Genomic DNA, 15099 nt, shown 5'->3' on the forward strand with positions numbered 1-15099 from the left:
TATTATTTACGGGATATGATCTACTCCCTCGGTTTCTTTTTACTTGTCATGTTTTAGAGCTCGTCTTTGTTCCTTTTTATTTGTCATATTAGAAATTTTGCACAGCATTAACTAATTTTTTCCAAATTTACCTTTTAATTTAATGTACTTGTACAATTTTCAATAAGTCACAATCAATTAAGCATTAAATCATATGCTCTACTTAGTAGAGTTTTAAATAGAGATAGTTTTAGAAAGTAATGAAATTTTTTATAAAATACAGGCAATTAACTTTAACTAATTTTTTTTTAATAAGTGTGAATTAGATAAATATGACATATAAAAAGGAACAGAGGGAGTATTTGTTAATTCACTATATTCATTGTCTACAAAAACTAATTTATTTATAACTATATAGGTCTCTTTGATATGCATAGAAGAACAATACAAAAACATAAACAATACAAGAGGGTTATGGACGTACAATATAGAATGTAATACTCTAAACGGAATAGCCAAATAATAAATAGAAACTTAATATAATAATATTTAATTAATAAGAAATTGATTTATATCATATAACAATATGTATAAACATACAATAATGAGTAACAACTTAGATGCTTATTAATCTAAGTTGTTACTCATTATTGTATGTTTATACATATCGTTACGATATAGATCTATTTTTTATTAATTAAATATTACAATTTACAAGTATATGACTCATATAATAATAATAATAATAATAATAATAATAATAATAATAATAACAACAACAACAATGACATAGTAACATATACACCTTAATGATGGAATGTATATCTATATTAATGTAATACACACACACACATATATTTATATATATAAACGAGCTCAGAAACGAGCCTATAAACGAGTTTGTTCATGAGCTTGTTTGCGAGCCAAAACGAGCCGAGCTTTCCGCTACTCAAGCTTGGCTTATTTATTAATCGAGCTTGAAAATGAAACTCAAGCTTGGCTCGTTTTCAATATGATCTGAACACGAATGAGCTCTTATCAAGCCGAACACCGAGCTGCTCATAACGGCTCGGCTCAAATGCAGCCCTACCCAGAACCTTGGCCTAACCAAATGCCAATAAGCACAAAAAAACATATCCAGATCTGAGTGTCGATTGATATCATTCCTTCCCACTTTGATGTGAATGGAAATGAAAATCCACATAAATCTATACAATTATATGAGTGTAACAGCTACTTAATTTATTTTTGCTCACAAGTCAGACTTTCGCATAACAATTCCCTAATTTTAAAGTTCAGGTTCTGGCATCAAATACATATTTTATCTCACTGTTGATACTTAAAAAGTAATCTTAAAATTTATCTACCATCTAGTTTGAATTCCTTAAATTCACAGGGTCTTCAAGGATGGAGACCGTCCTTTCTTCATTAAACAAGAATGATATTGCTACAAGATCTCAGAAATCTGCAAAATGAAGAAGAGAACATCAGAAACAGTTGGCAATTAGCGATACAATGAATCGAAAAAGAAATTTAATATTACGTTTATAGGCATCTCGGCAATGATAAGGCCACTTGCTTCTTCAATGCCTCTTAAGGTCACTACTTCACCTCCCACAACCATGTTGATCACAATTCCATCTGTTGTTGTACAATGGCACATTCATAAATATCAGAATTTGAAAACAAATATTGGAGTGAGAAAGGATAGCGATGAAGACCTGGTGCTAAACAGGTTGACATGCGCCTTAAGTAAGTCTCCTGAAAATTTAAAAAAAAAAAAAAAATGAAACTGGATCATATCATATGGAACATATTCCTTGTGTGCATTTGCCACAATGAAATTATCATCCATCCTACATGAAAGAGGATTGGCTACATTGGATGTGTCATCTTTCGGATAACGTAAATGAGATTCCCTAGGTTTTGTTATTCAAATTCATAAATCATGTTAAATCTATTAGAAAGACGTCATATACACTATTGATTTCATAACTTATCAACTCAGGTATGAAATATGTTTCCCTTTACCTAGAGGAAAAATAGAGTATAAGATTCAAACTAAACAACATTAATGCTCTTTTCTATCTGGCAAGCATAATCTCAAGATTCTCAACAATCACAGCAAACAATCATATGGTGGTTGTTGAATCTAGAGTTTTCACCATTGAGTAGTATCAATTTTACCAATTAATTTGTTAGGAGCGAACCTTATTTCCAAGTTAGCATCAATTCAAGTTCATTCAAAATAATTACATCAAACAAAAGAAACAAGCAGTCAAGGTACACAGGCAAAAACTCAGGGTTGTTGCCTTACATTCACCATCTAACAGATTAGCTTTAGTTCCATTAAAAATAAAATGAAACGATGATAACAAGAATAGAATCAATCAAATAAAAATAAATATTTTCATCGCCTTCGTAGACTTAAGAATACTTAAGAGTGGGTTTAGTCCATAAAATTTGGCGTTTCTGAAGTAAAAAAGCAAGCAAATTAAATTATTAACAGCAAATTTGCAAATTTCTATGCAGAAGGATGGTTCACATTGTTAACTGTGTGCATATGATAAATTGATAATAGACAGTCAGATTCAATGCAACAAGCAGATTTTGGCAAGCGTATAATACGCAATAAAATCAGCTCAAGTAGAAAAAAAATTTCAATCATCTAATAGTGGTACCTATCTCAAAAGGAAGTTAAACCGATTGTATCATAAATTGTCAAGCTGATCAGCAGTTGCTGCAGATGAGAGGACCTTTGGGTCCCCTAGAATGATTCTTGGAGTACTTTTTGCCAACCCACAAAGCAACACGAACACCAATACATCAGGGCATGATAAACAAGGCAAATTTATGATTCACGAGAAAGCAGATATTACATACATGACCGGATTGAACAGGACCAATGAGGGTAAGTATTCATAGAGGCTTAAAGACAAAGGTAGATTATGCAGTCAGCACTATAGTATTTCTAGTAGAATTTCAGATTCTCTTGAGATATTGTTGGCCACGTAATACGTCCAAAAAACTGACAGATATTACATGGATAGGACGAGAGATCCAGAAACATATTCAATTTCAAACTTACTATGCAACTGACATGGGATTATTGGTTACACTGACAGATAGTAGTGGGATTATATAAAGTTTCACGAAAAGATAGAGACAAAAAAGCTATAGCATCATACAAATTTACATGAAAATTTCACAAAAGATTAAAATTCATAATTAGATAGGACAGCAAATTAATTGGTTAAATCAGGGTATATGAATTGACCTTCCTTGATGGTAACTCGTAATTTATTAGAATTCGAGCTGAAATTGGTGGTTCTCCTGAAGTTGTAACAGGGCAAGCAGGCATCTGTTACCACTATCATAGAAGACTTCTGTGCCACATCTCCTATGTCAAGGACATTTCCAAAGCCAGCACCAAAATGCTGGCTCCACTCCATAGTCGACTGACGGAACTTCTCTAGTATTGAAGTGCGTTCAGATTCTGCCTGGTCACTGTACTGCACACAACAAGGGCAATTTAAAATAACCCTCAATAGAAGACAATATCATGTTACCAAACAACAAGGACAATCAAGGATCAAGTACGCTCTGGAGTTCATAGTAATACAAGAATCAAATACCATGTTTCAACTTTAAACTTTTAAATGCCTCAGAAATTTGCAGTGGCATAACAAGAATAGAGATGAAAGGAAATTTTGAAAAATTTACAAAGGAACAGCACTTAAGCTTAAACTGAGTTATATAGATTACGTTCAGAAAATTCTGAAGTTGTGTTTCTATGAAGATGGAACATAGTTCAGATCATTCAACTATGAAAACTTTACTTCAGTGGAAGTGCCCCCTGAGAATTCACTTAAAACAGGGCACCAAACCCCATGATAAAGCATACCGCCATGTTTCAACTTTCAAGTTATACCTTAGAAAGATTTAATAGTAAATGGGCATCATAACATCTTAAGATATCACAATATTTAAGGATTAACTGAAATTTCATATTAAACATTGTTGGAGGAATGTGGTATCCCATGGATGAGCTGCAAGCTGATTAGAAAGTTTTGCTACATGACCTAAGTTCTGATCACCATAAAATAAGATACACAATTAATTTAATTGACCATAAAACTTAGGACAAATACAGTTTTAACCAATGATTTTGATAGTGTAAGCCATTTATCAGTCTGCACAAATGCTCCAGCCAAGTTGGGTTCACATAAAATGAAATGCCATGGTAGACAAATCACTGACATAATCAACATATATACAATTAAGTGTGCCTTTGATAAATTATTCTACAGTCTCCACATGCAAATCAATGCACAATATACATGATATCAAGAGTGATTGGTATAAAAATACTTACAGCTGATAAGTGAATAAACTAGTAATCTTTGACTCTTGGACAAAGACCGAGAACACTAAAATAAAATTTACATTCTCATATAAGCTTCCAGGATTCATGGATGTTCTCTTGATGTCATGAAGTGGTGTTTGAAAGCTGGATTGTTTGGCTTATGTTTCTGTTTTCTACTACATAAAAATTTCCTCTTGTATAGTACAGCATCACAATCTTAAGGCAGCATAATGACAGCAAATTTTCTAAAGTATATATTTGTAGGACATATTTAACACATGAATTTTATAAAAAAAAAAATTAACTGAATATAGAATGTAAAAATGCTCGGATGGCTCTAAACCATACTTGACTTTTGGTGAATATTGGATGTGACAGATAATTTAACACTTTCTTTCTCACTGCAGTGTCTTTTTCTTTTCTTTTTAAACTAACTTGGTCATTTGTTTAGTAATTCAAAAGAGCCAAACCAGTTGATGAATGCATAATATAAATTAATGAAAAAACCTGATATGAAGCTTTTCGAGAACTATTAGAACCCAAGCCTTGAAACATTAGCTTAGTGACCTTCAGAAGGGTTACTTGAGAGAAGTTGCTAATAGATCAATCATTGATTTCTTCACACAAGGATATGATGACACAAAATTAAATGACAAGTTCATGACAAGTTCTAAACCAGTGGAAATGTGAACATTACTTGAAACTGCAAACTTTGATAGATAACGCAAGTAAATGAAGAACCAAACTGTTTTATCATATATTTTACAATTTGCAAATGACAATTCAAGTTTGGCATACTATCCCAAATTGAACCTTATAACTTAAATTAAATTTTGGTCATTTGCACAAAGTCAGGAGCCCATCCTCCTGGAATTCCCAAAAGGTAAACAAAACCAATCCTTAAGAACATAGATTGGCCACAATTGACAGAGTGAAGTGAACAGATGGTGAGGCACAGTACTATCTTCATCAAATGATAATAGAGAAATTTCCAAATAGATGTAACACTTGAGTTTATGATTGTAAAGACTTACCCAAACATCCTTTCACAGAAAAGAAGTACAATCAACATGAAAACATAATAGTATCATAACATATGATGCTCAGAATCTTCAAGACACAATGGCAACCTATCCAACTGAACCAATATAGGCATAACAGAATTCTTTGAACACAAAACAAGAATAAAAGCCCAGATTCTACATTGAAAGGCGACTTGAATATATATATATATATATATATATATATATAACTGCCAACTCTCAAGAACATACAAGACTTCATTAAACTCAATTCTTGAAGATGAAATAAAAAAAACCAGTCATTTCGACAAACATATCACAGGCAAGAATTTTCCATTTCTAAAAAGAAAAACAGAAATCCTAATGTTCATAGCATTAGCACCAAACACTATTTGAAATTGATATTTCACCAACTTTAAAGACAAGAACTTGGAACAAAAGAAGTTATCAAAAAAGACAAAAATTTGAAGCAATTACCAATGATGAGAGAGAGATGAAACTGAGACCAGAGACAGAAGAGCAAACGGCATCAAGCTCATCCCTGGAGCTACAACAGACCACCATCGGCAGGAACGGGCGCCTTCCAGCCACGCCCAGCAAATCCACAAGAGTGTCCTGCAAACCATATTGCTTGCACATGATTTGAAGATAAAGAACAGAGAAATAGATCCATTTGTGGATAAAGATACCATCTTGAAGCGGAGGCGATCGACGGCGACGTAGTAATGGCGCGCTGGGCTGGAGAAGAAGAAGAAGAAGAAGAAGAAGAAGAAGAAGAAGAGCATTGGGTAACTGGTAAGTGAAAAATCAGTAGATAAGGGAGTGAGGAGAAGAAGAGAAGATACCTGAAATGGGGGATGGAGGAGAAAGAGGAGGGAGGGGGAGGGGAAGGGGATGGGAGGGACTCTGGGGAATCGGTCGCCATTGCTCACGCTGCGTTCGACCTTGGTTGCAATTAGGGGAGAGGAGTGGTGGCGCCAGAGGAAAGGATAGCTAGAGTGCCTTTCTGGGCCGTGCAGCCCGGGCAAAGGCCATTCTCTGTGGGCTGTGAAGACATGCAACGAAACGGATCGCGTTGGCCCATCAACAGTACCGTCTTATCGATTATATATACTTACTCTTAATTCTATCTTTTTAAAAATTTTTTTATTTTCCAAACTTTTATTTTGAACGTCCATTTGGTAACTTTTTATTAGTTAATATGTCACTATCTATTATAAATTTTTTTCCTTCTTAACCCTAAAAATTTTCTATTTCAAACTTTTATTCTGAGAGGTCATTTGATAATTTCTAATTGGTTAACATATCACTATCCACTATAAATTTTTTTTTCTAAACTTTGGCCTTGGGTGGACATTTGGTAAGGATTTGCTTGAATGAGGTGAATGAGAGTTTTGTAAAGTAGGGTAGAGCAGAGTAAGGTAAGTAAAAAAAAGTTTTAAGTTATACCCTATTTGGGTCAAGATAAGGTAAATGAGGTTATCAAATCTTCTAATGTTTCGATTGAATATAATATAATGTAAGGTTTTATATTAATATTAATAAAATACCTTTGAAGTTATAAATTGTAGTTTATGCTAATTTTACACAAATAATGTTATTTTTTAAATTAAATGTTCTTATTTGACAATTTACAATATTTTTATTATTTTTTTCAAAAAAACCTATATATATTATGGCTTTACAAAACATACTCATAAAAACTCTACAAAATTAAACATCGTAAAAAATGAAAAACATGCACCAACATGACAAAAAAATGAAAAAATTGGTTGCAACCATCAATAATACAACACTCTCCATAGCAAAACAAAGGAGAAAAACACAAACCAATAAGAGACAACAACAACAACAATAATATAATTTCACTATTTTTCTTAAGTGGATGTAAAAAACCAAAACAATTATGAAGCATGATTTATATATATAAAAAAACCAAAGTAAAAAGGGAAAAAATGAAGCATAGTCATTTTCAACAAAGAAACATGACCCCATAGACATCACTAATTTTGTCTTAATAATCAAATAAAAAACATCTACCGGATTCTTACAACACATTAGCATTCCAAAGTTGAAGCTCAAACAACTTCAACATAAACAACTTCTCCAAAAACTTGCAAACATATTTCAATACCATCTCCAAAAAGTAACATTGTTTATAAGTAACATATTTGAAAAAGTTCTATCTGCTTGTTGCTTTTGGGTAGCCTTGTACAGCTTGTCCTCCATGTTTTCCTCCATGTTTAGTGCCCCTATGCATAAGAAAAACATATTTATAAAATTTATTTAATCATGAACAATATATAAAAACACATATCAAACACCAAACCTTGTAGGATGCAAATGCAAGCCAATATACATGCCCCCAATATTTTGTTTAACCTCCAAAAATAACCAAAGCATGCATAAGCTTACATAAATATACTCCAAATTATTCAATGTTTGTAATGAAAGAGGATGTTAACCTTTCACTTCATTCATGTGGGTCATCGCCATAACCCAACCAATTCAACAATAAAGGCTTACATTCCTCGGTTGGACATCTACCTTCTAACAACTTGGGATCTTTAATGATGAACATGTAAGCTTTGCTCAGAATAGAATGTGAGAGCCTTAAATCTTTAAGCATATCCCCACACGTCATAATCCTTCATAGGATTAGTGGTAGATGCTTCAACTAACATATTGGTTGATTAAAGAATAACATCAGTTATTGTCCCAATCACTGTAAACAACTTCTCAAAGTTGTTATCATGATTCTCAGATCCTTTGGTCTTCTTCGACCTAGATGAACTTGGAGCTTGAAATTGTGATTGATGATTTGTATCCGTTGGTGATGCTTCAACTTCCTCTTTCGATGTTATGTTCAACTATATTTTCATTTTCACCCCAAATTCTCTAAGTTCACATTGTTTTGGGAAACCAACAATTCAATTCCATCTATTGTGTTTCCCGATGTATTTTTTTCATTTTGCATCCTTCGTCATCTCATTTTTTATGCAATTTTAGCTTGTTGCCCAATTGCCATGTCCTATCCATATAGTTGAACCATCTTCTCATAATTTCTAACTCTTTTATTCATCCATTGAGCAACTTCTAGTTTGGCCTATATATGAAACAATGTTGTTAACAAATTTACATTAAAACAAATTTCACCATTATTTCAAAGAAACCTACCTCAATTAAATGTTGACATACTTCTGGCTCAACTTTCCACATTTTTGTAGTTGGATTCCATGCGAATCCACTTATTTCATTCTTGAAAATGTTGTAGCACTTTATAAATGCTCGCTTTATAATTTTACATGTGGTTTTGGGCTTTTTTTCGTTTGTCTATTGGCTTGTCCAAAAATTTACTTTTCAGTTCATTTACTCTAATGCGTGTGTAGGAAAGGTTCCACCAACTCTGTTTCCCATTGCTTGTTGGTTGGAGACCTCCGTCTTTAACTAATATTTTCACATAATCCTAGGAAAGCTCTAGGTCTCATTCTTATCATGTTATGATATAGATCACTTGTAAGCAAATGTGACATTAGTTCATCTCTTGCTTGGTCTCCTTGAAGCCGTAATTCACAGGTAATTTGATTGCTAACATATTTACGTTCTTTCTTGCACCTTACAATCTAACTAATTACTGGAATTATAACTTGAATTGCCGTTAAATGGTGCAACAGTTGAAATTTTATAAAAGGATTGTCCAACAACCTTTCTTTTATTGGCCATCTAATTAAAATTAAATATAAATATTTGCAAAAAAAAAGAAGGAAAAAAATGATGCCAAATTAATTATCAATGTTCGCATGCATATATGTAACAACATCATTTATATATGTAATAATATACGGTATAAGGAGGTTTCTAAAAATGATAGCAAACTAATTATCAATGTTCGCACCATAAACAAATAAAGTGGTGAAATTGTAAGCATTTATGCAATGAGATTAATCATGTGTTTCTAAAAATGTATTCTGACATTTTTGTAACTATTGGATTCATATAGGTCGTAATTAAGAAGATGAAAATAAAATACTTTTGTTGGGAAGGAGTGTATGACTCTTCAAGAGGTGAAGTTAGTTGTTATATCTTATGTTATTTTCTAGTTATATATCATGTGATGCCTTCTGCTAAGAAATCTCAATGTTATCTAGTCTCTATGATGAATGAACCATCCTAATATTGTCAAACTGGAAGAGGACATCAAAGAGAATGATATGTTATATTTCGTATTTGCTTACATGCATCATTGTGGTTATTTTCATTGAGATCTTAAGCATGGTATTACTTTTGTTCAAAGCTGTAATTATCTATTTGGATTATTATGATTTCTCCATATTTTGCTCTTCCCATAGCTTCTAACTATTACAATTTTAAGACTTACCCTTGTTTGTATTTGTTTAATCAAGGAATACAAGTTTGTGTCCAATATAAAGGCATATAACATGTTCATGGGTTATTCCCTCGATCCCAACTAATTAGAAGGTGGTTATATATATATATATATATACTCAATTTTTGTTGTGTAGCTAATTTGTTCACAAAGATGTTTAGAAATTGTCTAACAAATAGCGCAATGACATCGTAGACGCCACCGAACCATGAACCAAGCAAAATGAAATGGGAAAATAGTTGCAAAAGATTTTCATTTGTGGTGAAATTTGATTGCTATTCTATGCTATACTTTTGATTGGATAGGTAGTTGTTTATCAAAGTTATTGTTTTGTTACCTGTTAAGCTAATACATGGCTTTGTAGATTGTTAAACAGTGAGGATGTGAGCGGTGAGATATCAAGATGCTGAAATGTTCATGACTAACAACATCACTAATTTTTGTGCACCTAGTTAGTATTATTCTCTATCTAATGCTCTAGAATAGATTTCGGAGCACTTTTTCTTAGCAAACTAGGCTTTGATTTGTTTGTCTATCTTTTAGTTGGATGTTAATTTTCTTCTTGTAATTTTTATTGACCATTGTTGAGATTGTCTTCAAAACAATCAGGATCTATGGTTTCTTATTAGACATGATATTTACAAACATGTTTATGATTACAAGGTTGAGTGGTAAAAAATTGATTTGGTATCTACTTGCAAATAGGGTAAATTGATTTAGTCGAATGGCAATTCCAGTGACTTTTTTTGGTAAAAAAATATTGAGTTTGTAGTATTTATATTATTTGTTTCCAGTTGAAGAAGAAGAAAAAGAAGAAGAAGAAGAAGAAGAAGAAGAAGAAGAAGAAGAAGAAGAACTGACGACAATGAGGAAGACAATACCTTTGAGCTGATGACAAGCAAAATCCACTGCAACCCCGACAACAATCTCGCAGATCCAATGCTCTCCTGGAACAACCAAAACCTAAACTTTTTTATAGGGCATGGATGTAATTATTCAAATTCATTAAGGCATTTCAGTCTTGTAAAATATGAAAACCTCCAAAACTCCCCATTTTAGATGGTTGAGAATTGGAATTAAATAAAGGATTTCCAACCCTCCATTTAACCCTCACATACCTTGACCCCCATTTAACCTTGCATCCAAACATGGGTTGATCTAAAACCCTACCTTACAAAACCTCCAAACAAGCAAGCCCTTAATAGGTTCACATATCATATCCATGGGAAATCAACCATATATTACTGAGAAATAGAAGTCCCGCCACCCAAATAATTTCCTATTGAACCAACCAATAATTTCTCTCCCACTCAAATTATTGCAATAATCTTAAACCCTGAATCTGAACACTCCATTATAAAACCTCTTTAGAACCGCTTTCGTTCTCATCCATCCAAGCGGCTGAATGCCACCACTGCGGCAATGATTACCTACCGATCACCGGCTCCTTTTGATCGAGGCAAGGATGTTTTTTCCCTAATTTGTTTTCCCCTTATTGTTTTTCGTGTAAATTTAGAACCATTGATAAGGTCTTAGCGGTTTGATCCAACTGGCCACTAATAATGGTGAAGGCAGGGTCGCCGTGGTTGTGATGGAGATCCTTCGCCTCTACGTCGAGCTTCTCTGATGACTCTTGTTACAGTGGCTTCTTGTCCAACGGTGACTCAGTGACGCAGTCCGCCAGATTCACGTCCCCTCCCGCTCCGATTTGCCTCCTCTTGTGTAGGAAAAGGTGCTAGATTGTTATTAATAATTAATAATACATTAATTATTATTAAATGAAATTATTAATGATTAAATTGTTTATTTTCGATTTATTATTCATAAAAAAATATATATTTTGTAATAATTTATGATTTATGTTTATTCATAGTTGGTGTCCGTCATCATCACCTTGGATAGCTATAATTTCTCCGTTCCTCAATGGTAGTTGGTCATCTGAGTTCAACTGTTTCTAGTGGCCTCTCCGAGCCGATGATATGTCCTCCGCTCTCTCCAAATTATTCAACAATTTTATGGGTTTTTTTAAAGTTATCTATTTTTAAAGTGAATGAGATAAAATGATGCTATTAAAATAGCACCATATAATAATCTTTGTTTTTTTGATTTTTTTGTTAGTAATGAATTGATTTAATTTTAGAGGAAATATTTTACTTTTAAAAAAACTTTTTGCCAAATTTGGATTTGAATTATCAAAATTCATTAAATCATTCGTACTTATCCAAATCAGAACTCTATATAGGTTATAAAATATATACTATTTTAATGTATATAATTATAGCTTACTGTTGCAATGAATCTATATGTATAATATATATATATACCAATTATTATTATGTAATACAACAAACGTGATTATATATTAATAATAGATAAACACAAAATATTATAAATCAATAAGAGATTCACCATAATAAGATATTTATCTATTTTTCATTTTTTTATTTATCTATTTATTTTGAAAAAGTATGATGAGCTTGAGGAGTTGGAATAGATAACAATAATTATTGATTAAAAAAATAGTTAATAGATTCAAATAGGTATTTTACTTCATGAGTTCACGCATTCCAAATTTAAAGGATACGTATTAGTAAATCATAAAATTCTAGTGTTAATGTTATAGTTACTAATAGATTATAACTAGTAATAGGTACAGTCCTAGCACCTGAAGCTTAAGTGGGGTGTTAACGCACAAAACCTGTGATTAATTATAAAAAAAAAAAGAAAGCCATATATTTAATGTTGCTTGGATGGGCAAGCACGCTCCACATTCTTTCACGTGGGTGGGATTCGCTAAACAAACTTAAGGGAAAATACTTATGTTTAGAAACAGGTTATTGAATGTGAAGGAAACCAAACACTTTATACTCATAATGAGATGCAATTCTTAATTGTATGCCCAAATATCTTCCCTTCTAAATTCTTTGCTGATGAGAATATACAGTCTATTTACATTGATTGTATTTGCTTTTCACTTCTTGATTTTAAAATGTGTTTAGTTTGATTATTAAATATATCTTAAATTAAACCAATCGATTAGTTAATCAGTTGAATTATTGAGATATTACACAAAATTTAATGATTTATATTTTTAATATTTTCTTTATCGTTTTTAATTATATGCAGCTTACTGATTTATTAAATTTTTCCGAGTTGGAATGATCATGTAAATTTGGTTTTATTCTTGGAAGAATTTTTTATTCAATCAAACAAAATGATTCATAAAAATGTTTTTGAATAGAAATTAGTATATGTATATGTGTGTGTGTGTGTAGTGTATTACTAAAAAAGGAAATTAGGGGCTAATTTTTATTTATTTTAGAAGAAAACCAAATGAAGTAATAAACCATATATATTGAAGTCCTTAGCGTGAGCGTGACCCCTTTACCCTAGTTGTTGTTGTTGTTGTTTATTTATTTATTTACTTATTTTTAATATGGACAAATCACTCACCTCAATTAGTATGGTAAGAGAGAGAGAGAGAGTTGATCACTCAATCTTACACTTGGCAAATGTCACGCCCAACCCCGCAGGACTGACACGTGACAACCCGAGAAGGGACACCCACACCAGTCAACCCTCGAGTCACCGCATGGCTAACAATTCCCTAGATGAAACATGACTGAACACAATTTACAAGTTCAGAATATACAAAGCATGGAACACAAAGGTAGCACAACAAAAGAAACATTATAATAACATGATGATAGAGTTCAAAGAAACATATTAGTTTCAAATACTATCAAAGTTTTTTTAAAAAGATAGACAATATTCAAGTAATATATATAGAGAGTCAAGCACACTAGGGGATCCATGTTTGTTATATGATGTGTTCATGCTCAAGGATAACATACATAAGACTGTAAATACAGAAAGATAAATAGTAGGATGCACAACACTCCACCTTGTGACAATGCCTCCTAAAAGCTAAAGCCTGAAAGTGGAAGGAGAGGGTGAGTAACTAATGTCATTTAGTGAATGCATTAGCATAGTTCTAAGAAAATATAAAAACAAAGTCGATGAATTGTCAATAACCAAACATTTTACAATAAAAAAATATAGATCTCGAATAATTTAGCATGTGTAACAACATATATGTGTATATGAGAACCATAGATAACAATAAGGATTCTTTTGTCTCAAATGAGTGTTTTCACATTCAAAAATCATACTTGAGCATAATATGAGTTTTAAAAATATTACAACATAAAAATCATCATCAAATCCATTTTCTTTTCAAGAGTATACGCGAGATCACATCTCAAAGAGGTCATCATAGGAAAACATGAATTTCTCAAATACCATATTTGCATCTCGATCAAGCGATCAGTGGTCTAGAAAGCCTTCCTAAACTTTAGCCATTACCAAGACTGAGTTTAGAGCCATCAAGGTCCTCATGCCCTTAATGTTGACCCACTGGGTCCGTGTGGTGACTCTAGACTCGCGATGCACATCCAATCAAGGCTCTATGCACCACCTGAAATGGACAATTAAAACTGGGTCCTCCCGCCACCTCTATAGGCTGGCTGTGGGGATCTCCTACTACGGCAGGTTGGTTACAACCCCATCACCATCAAAACCATCCTGTAGGTGTATCAATAATACAATCCATATAAATCATATCACTAGATCATTATCCAGGACAAATATTCACATATCAGAAATAAATATCATTTCCATATAAACCAAAGCCAAAAGTATAATATGTGTATAAAGTTTCATAATTCATTTCAAACCTGATATACCAACATAGTCATAAGCATTGTCATCAAACATCAAGAGTTTTGTTTATAAAACTAAAAGCATAGAAAACTCCTTCCAAATTGATCAAATCATCAGTTTAATATGATAAACCAAGAATTGCTTTTAAATTAAACCATAAATATATTTAGATAGCATTCTACTAGAATTGTGAAATCACATTACCCACTCACAACTTAGGCGAGAAAATTCCCACCGAGAAAGCTACTCCTCCGCCGGTTCCTAGCATCGAACCTAGCTCTCACCACCTAATCAAGCACAACCACACACACACACACACACACACCCCCAAAACTAAAAAAAAAAGTAAGCAAAAGAATGAAATAAGCATCCTTAATTGAGGCCTAGGGTTGGCTCAAAACTAGGTTCAAGGGTTTCCAAAGAGTTCCTAAGGGCCTTGGCTTCAATCCAAACCAAAGAAACTAGAAATTCAAGCGAGATTTACTAGTGCTACAGTAACAACGGTTCTAGGTTACAACAATCTTGAAGGGGAAAGGATCTACAAACACTTCTCACAAATTCTACATCAACCAACAAGAAGAGAGAGAGAGAGAGAGAGAGAGAGAGAGAGAGAGAGAGAGAGA

General features: G+C 32.7%; 1 protein-coding gene across 1 annotated transcript; it reads right to left on the reverse strand.

The window, feature by feature from the left end:
* Window positions 1-1113: 1113 nt before the first annotated feature.
* LOC120262814 (ATP-dependent RNA helicase fal1) lies at window positions 1114-6346 on the reverse strand. The gene is given in 8 exon segments (XM_039270709.1): window positions 1114-1444; window positions 1523-1620; window positions 1701-1740; window positions 3257-3328; window positions 3330-3491; window positions 5845-5982; window positions 6057-6105; window positions 6213-6346. Coding segments are annotated over 8 exon segments (657 nt in total). The 5' UTR covers window positions 6293-6346; the 3' UTR covers window positions 1114-1426.
* Between the last annotated feature and the right edge of the window lie 8753 nt (window positions 6347-15099).

Source organism: Dioscorea cayenensis, chromosome 6 (assembly GCF_009730915.1).
Source record: "Dioscorea cayenensis subsp. rotundata cultivar TDr96_F1 chromosome 6, TDr96_F1_v2_PseudoChromosome.rev07_lg8_w22 25.fasta, whole genome shotgun sequence".
Classification (NCBI taxonomy): Eukaryota; Viridiplantae; Streptophyta; class Magnoliopsida; order Dioscoreales; family Dioscoreaceae; genus Dioscorea; species Dioscorea cayenensis.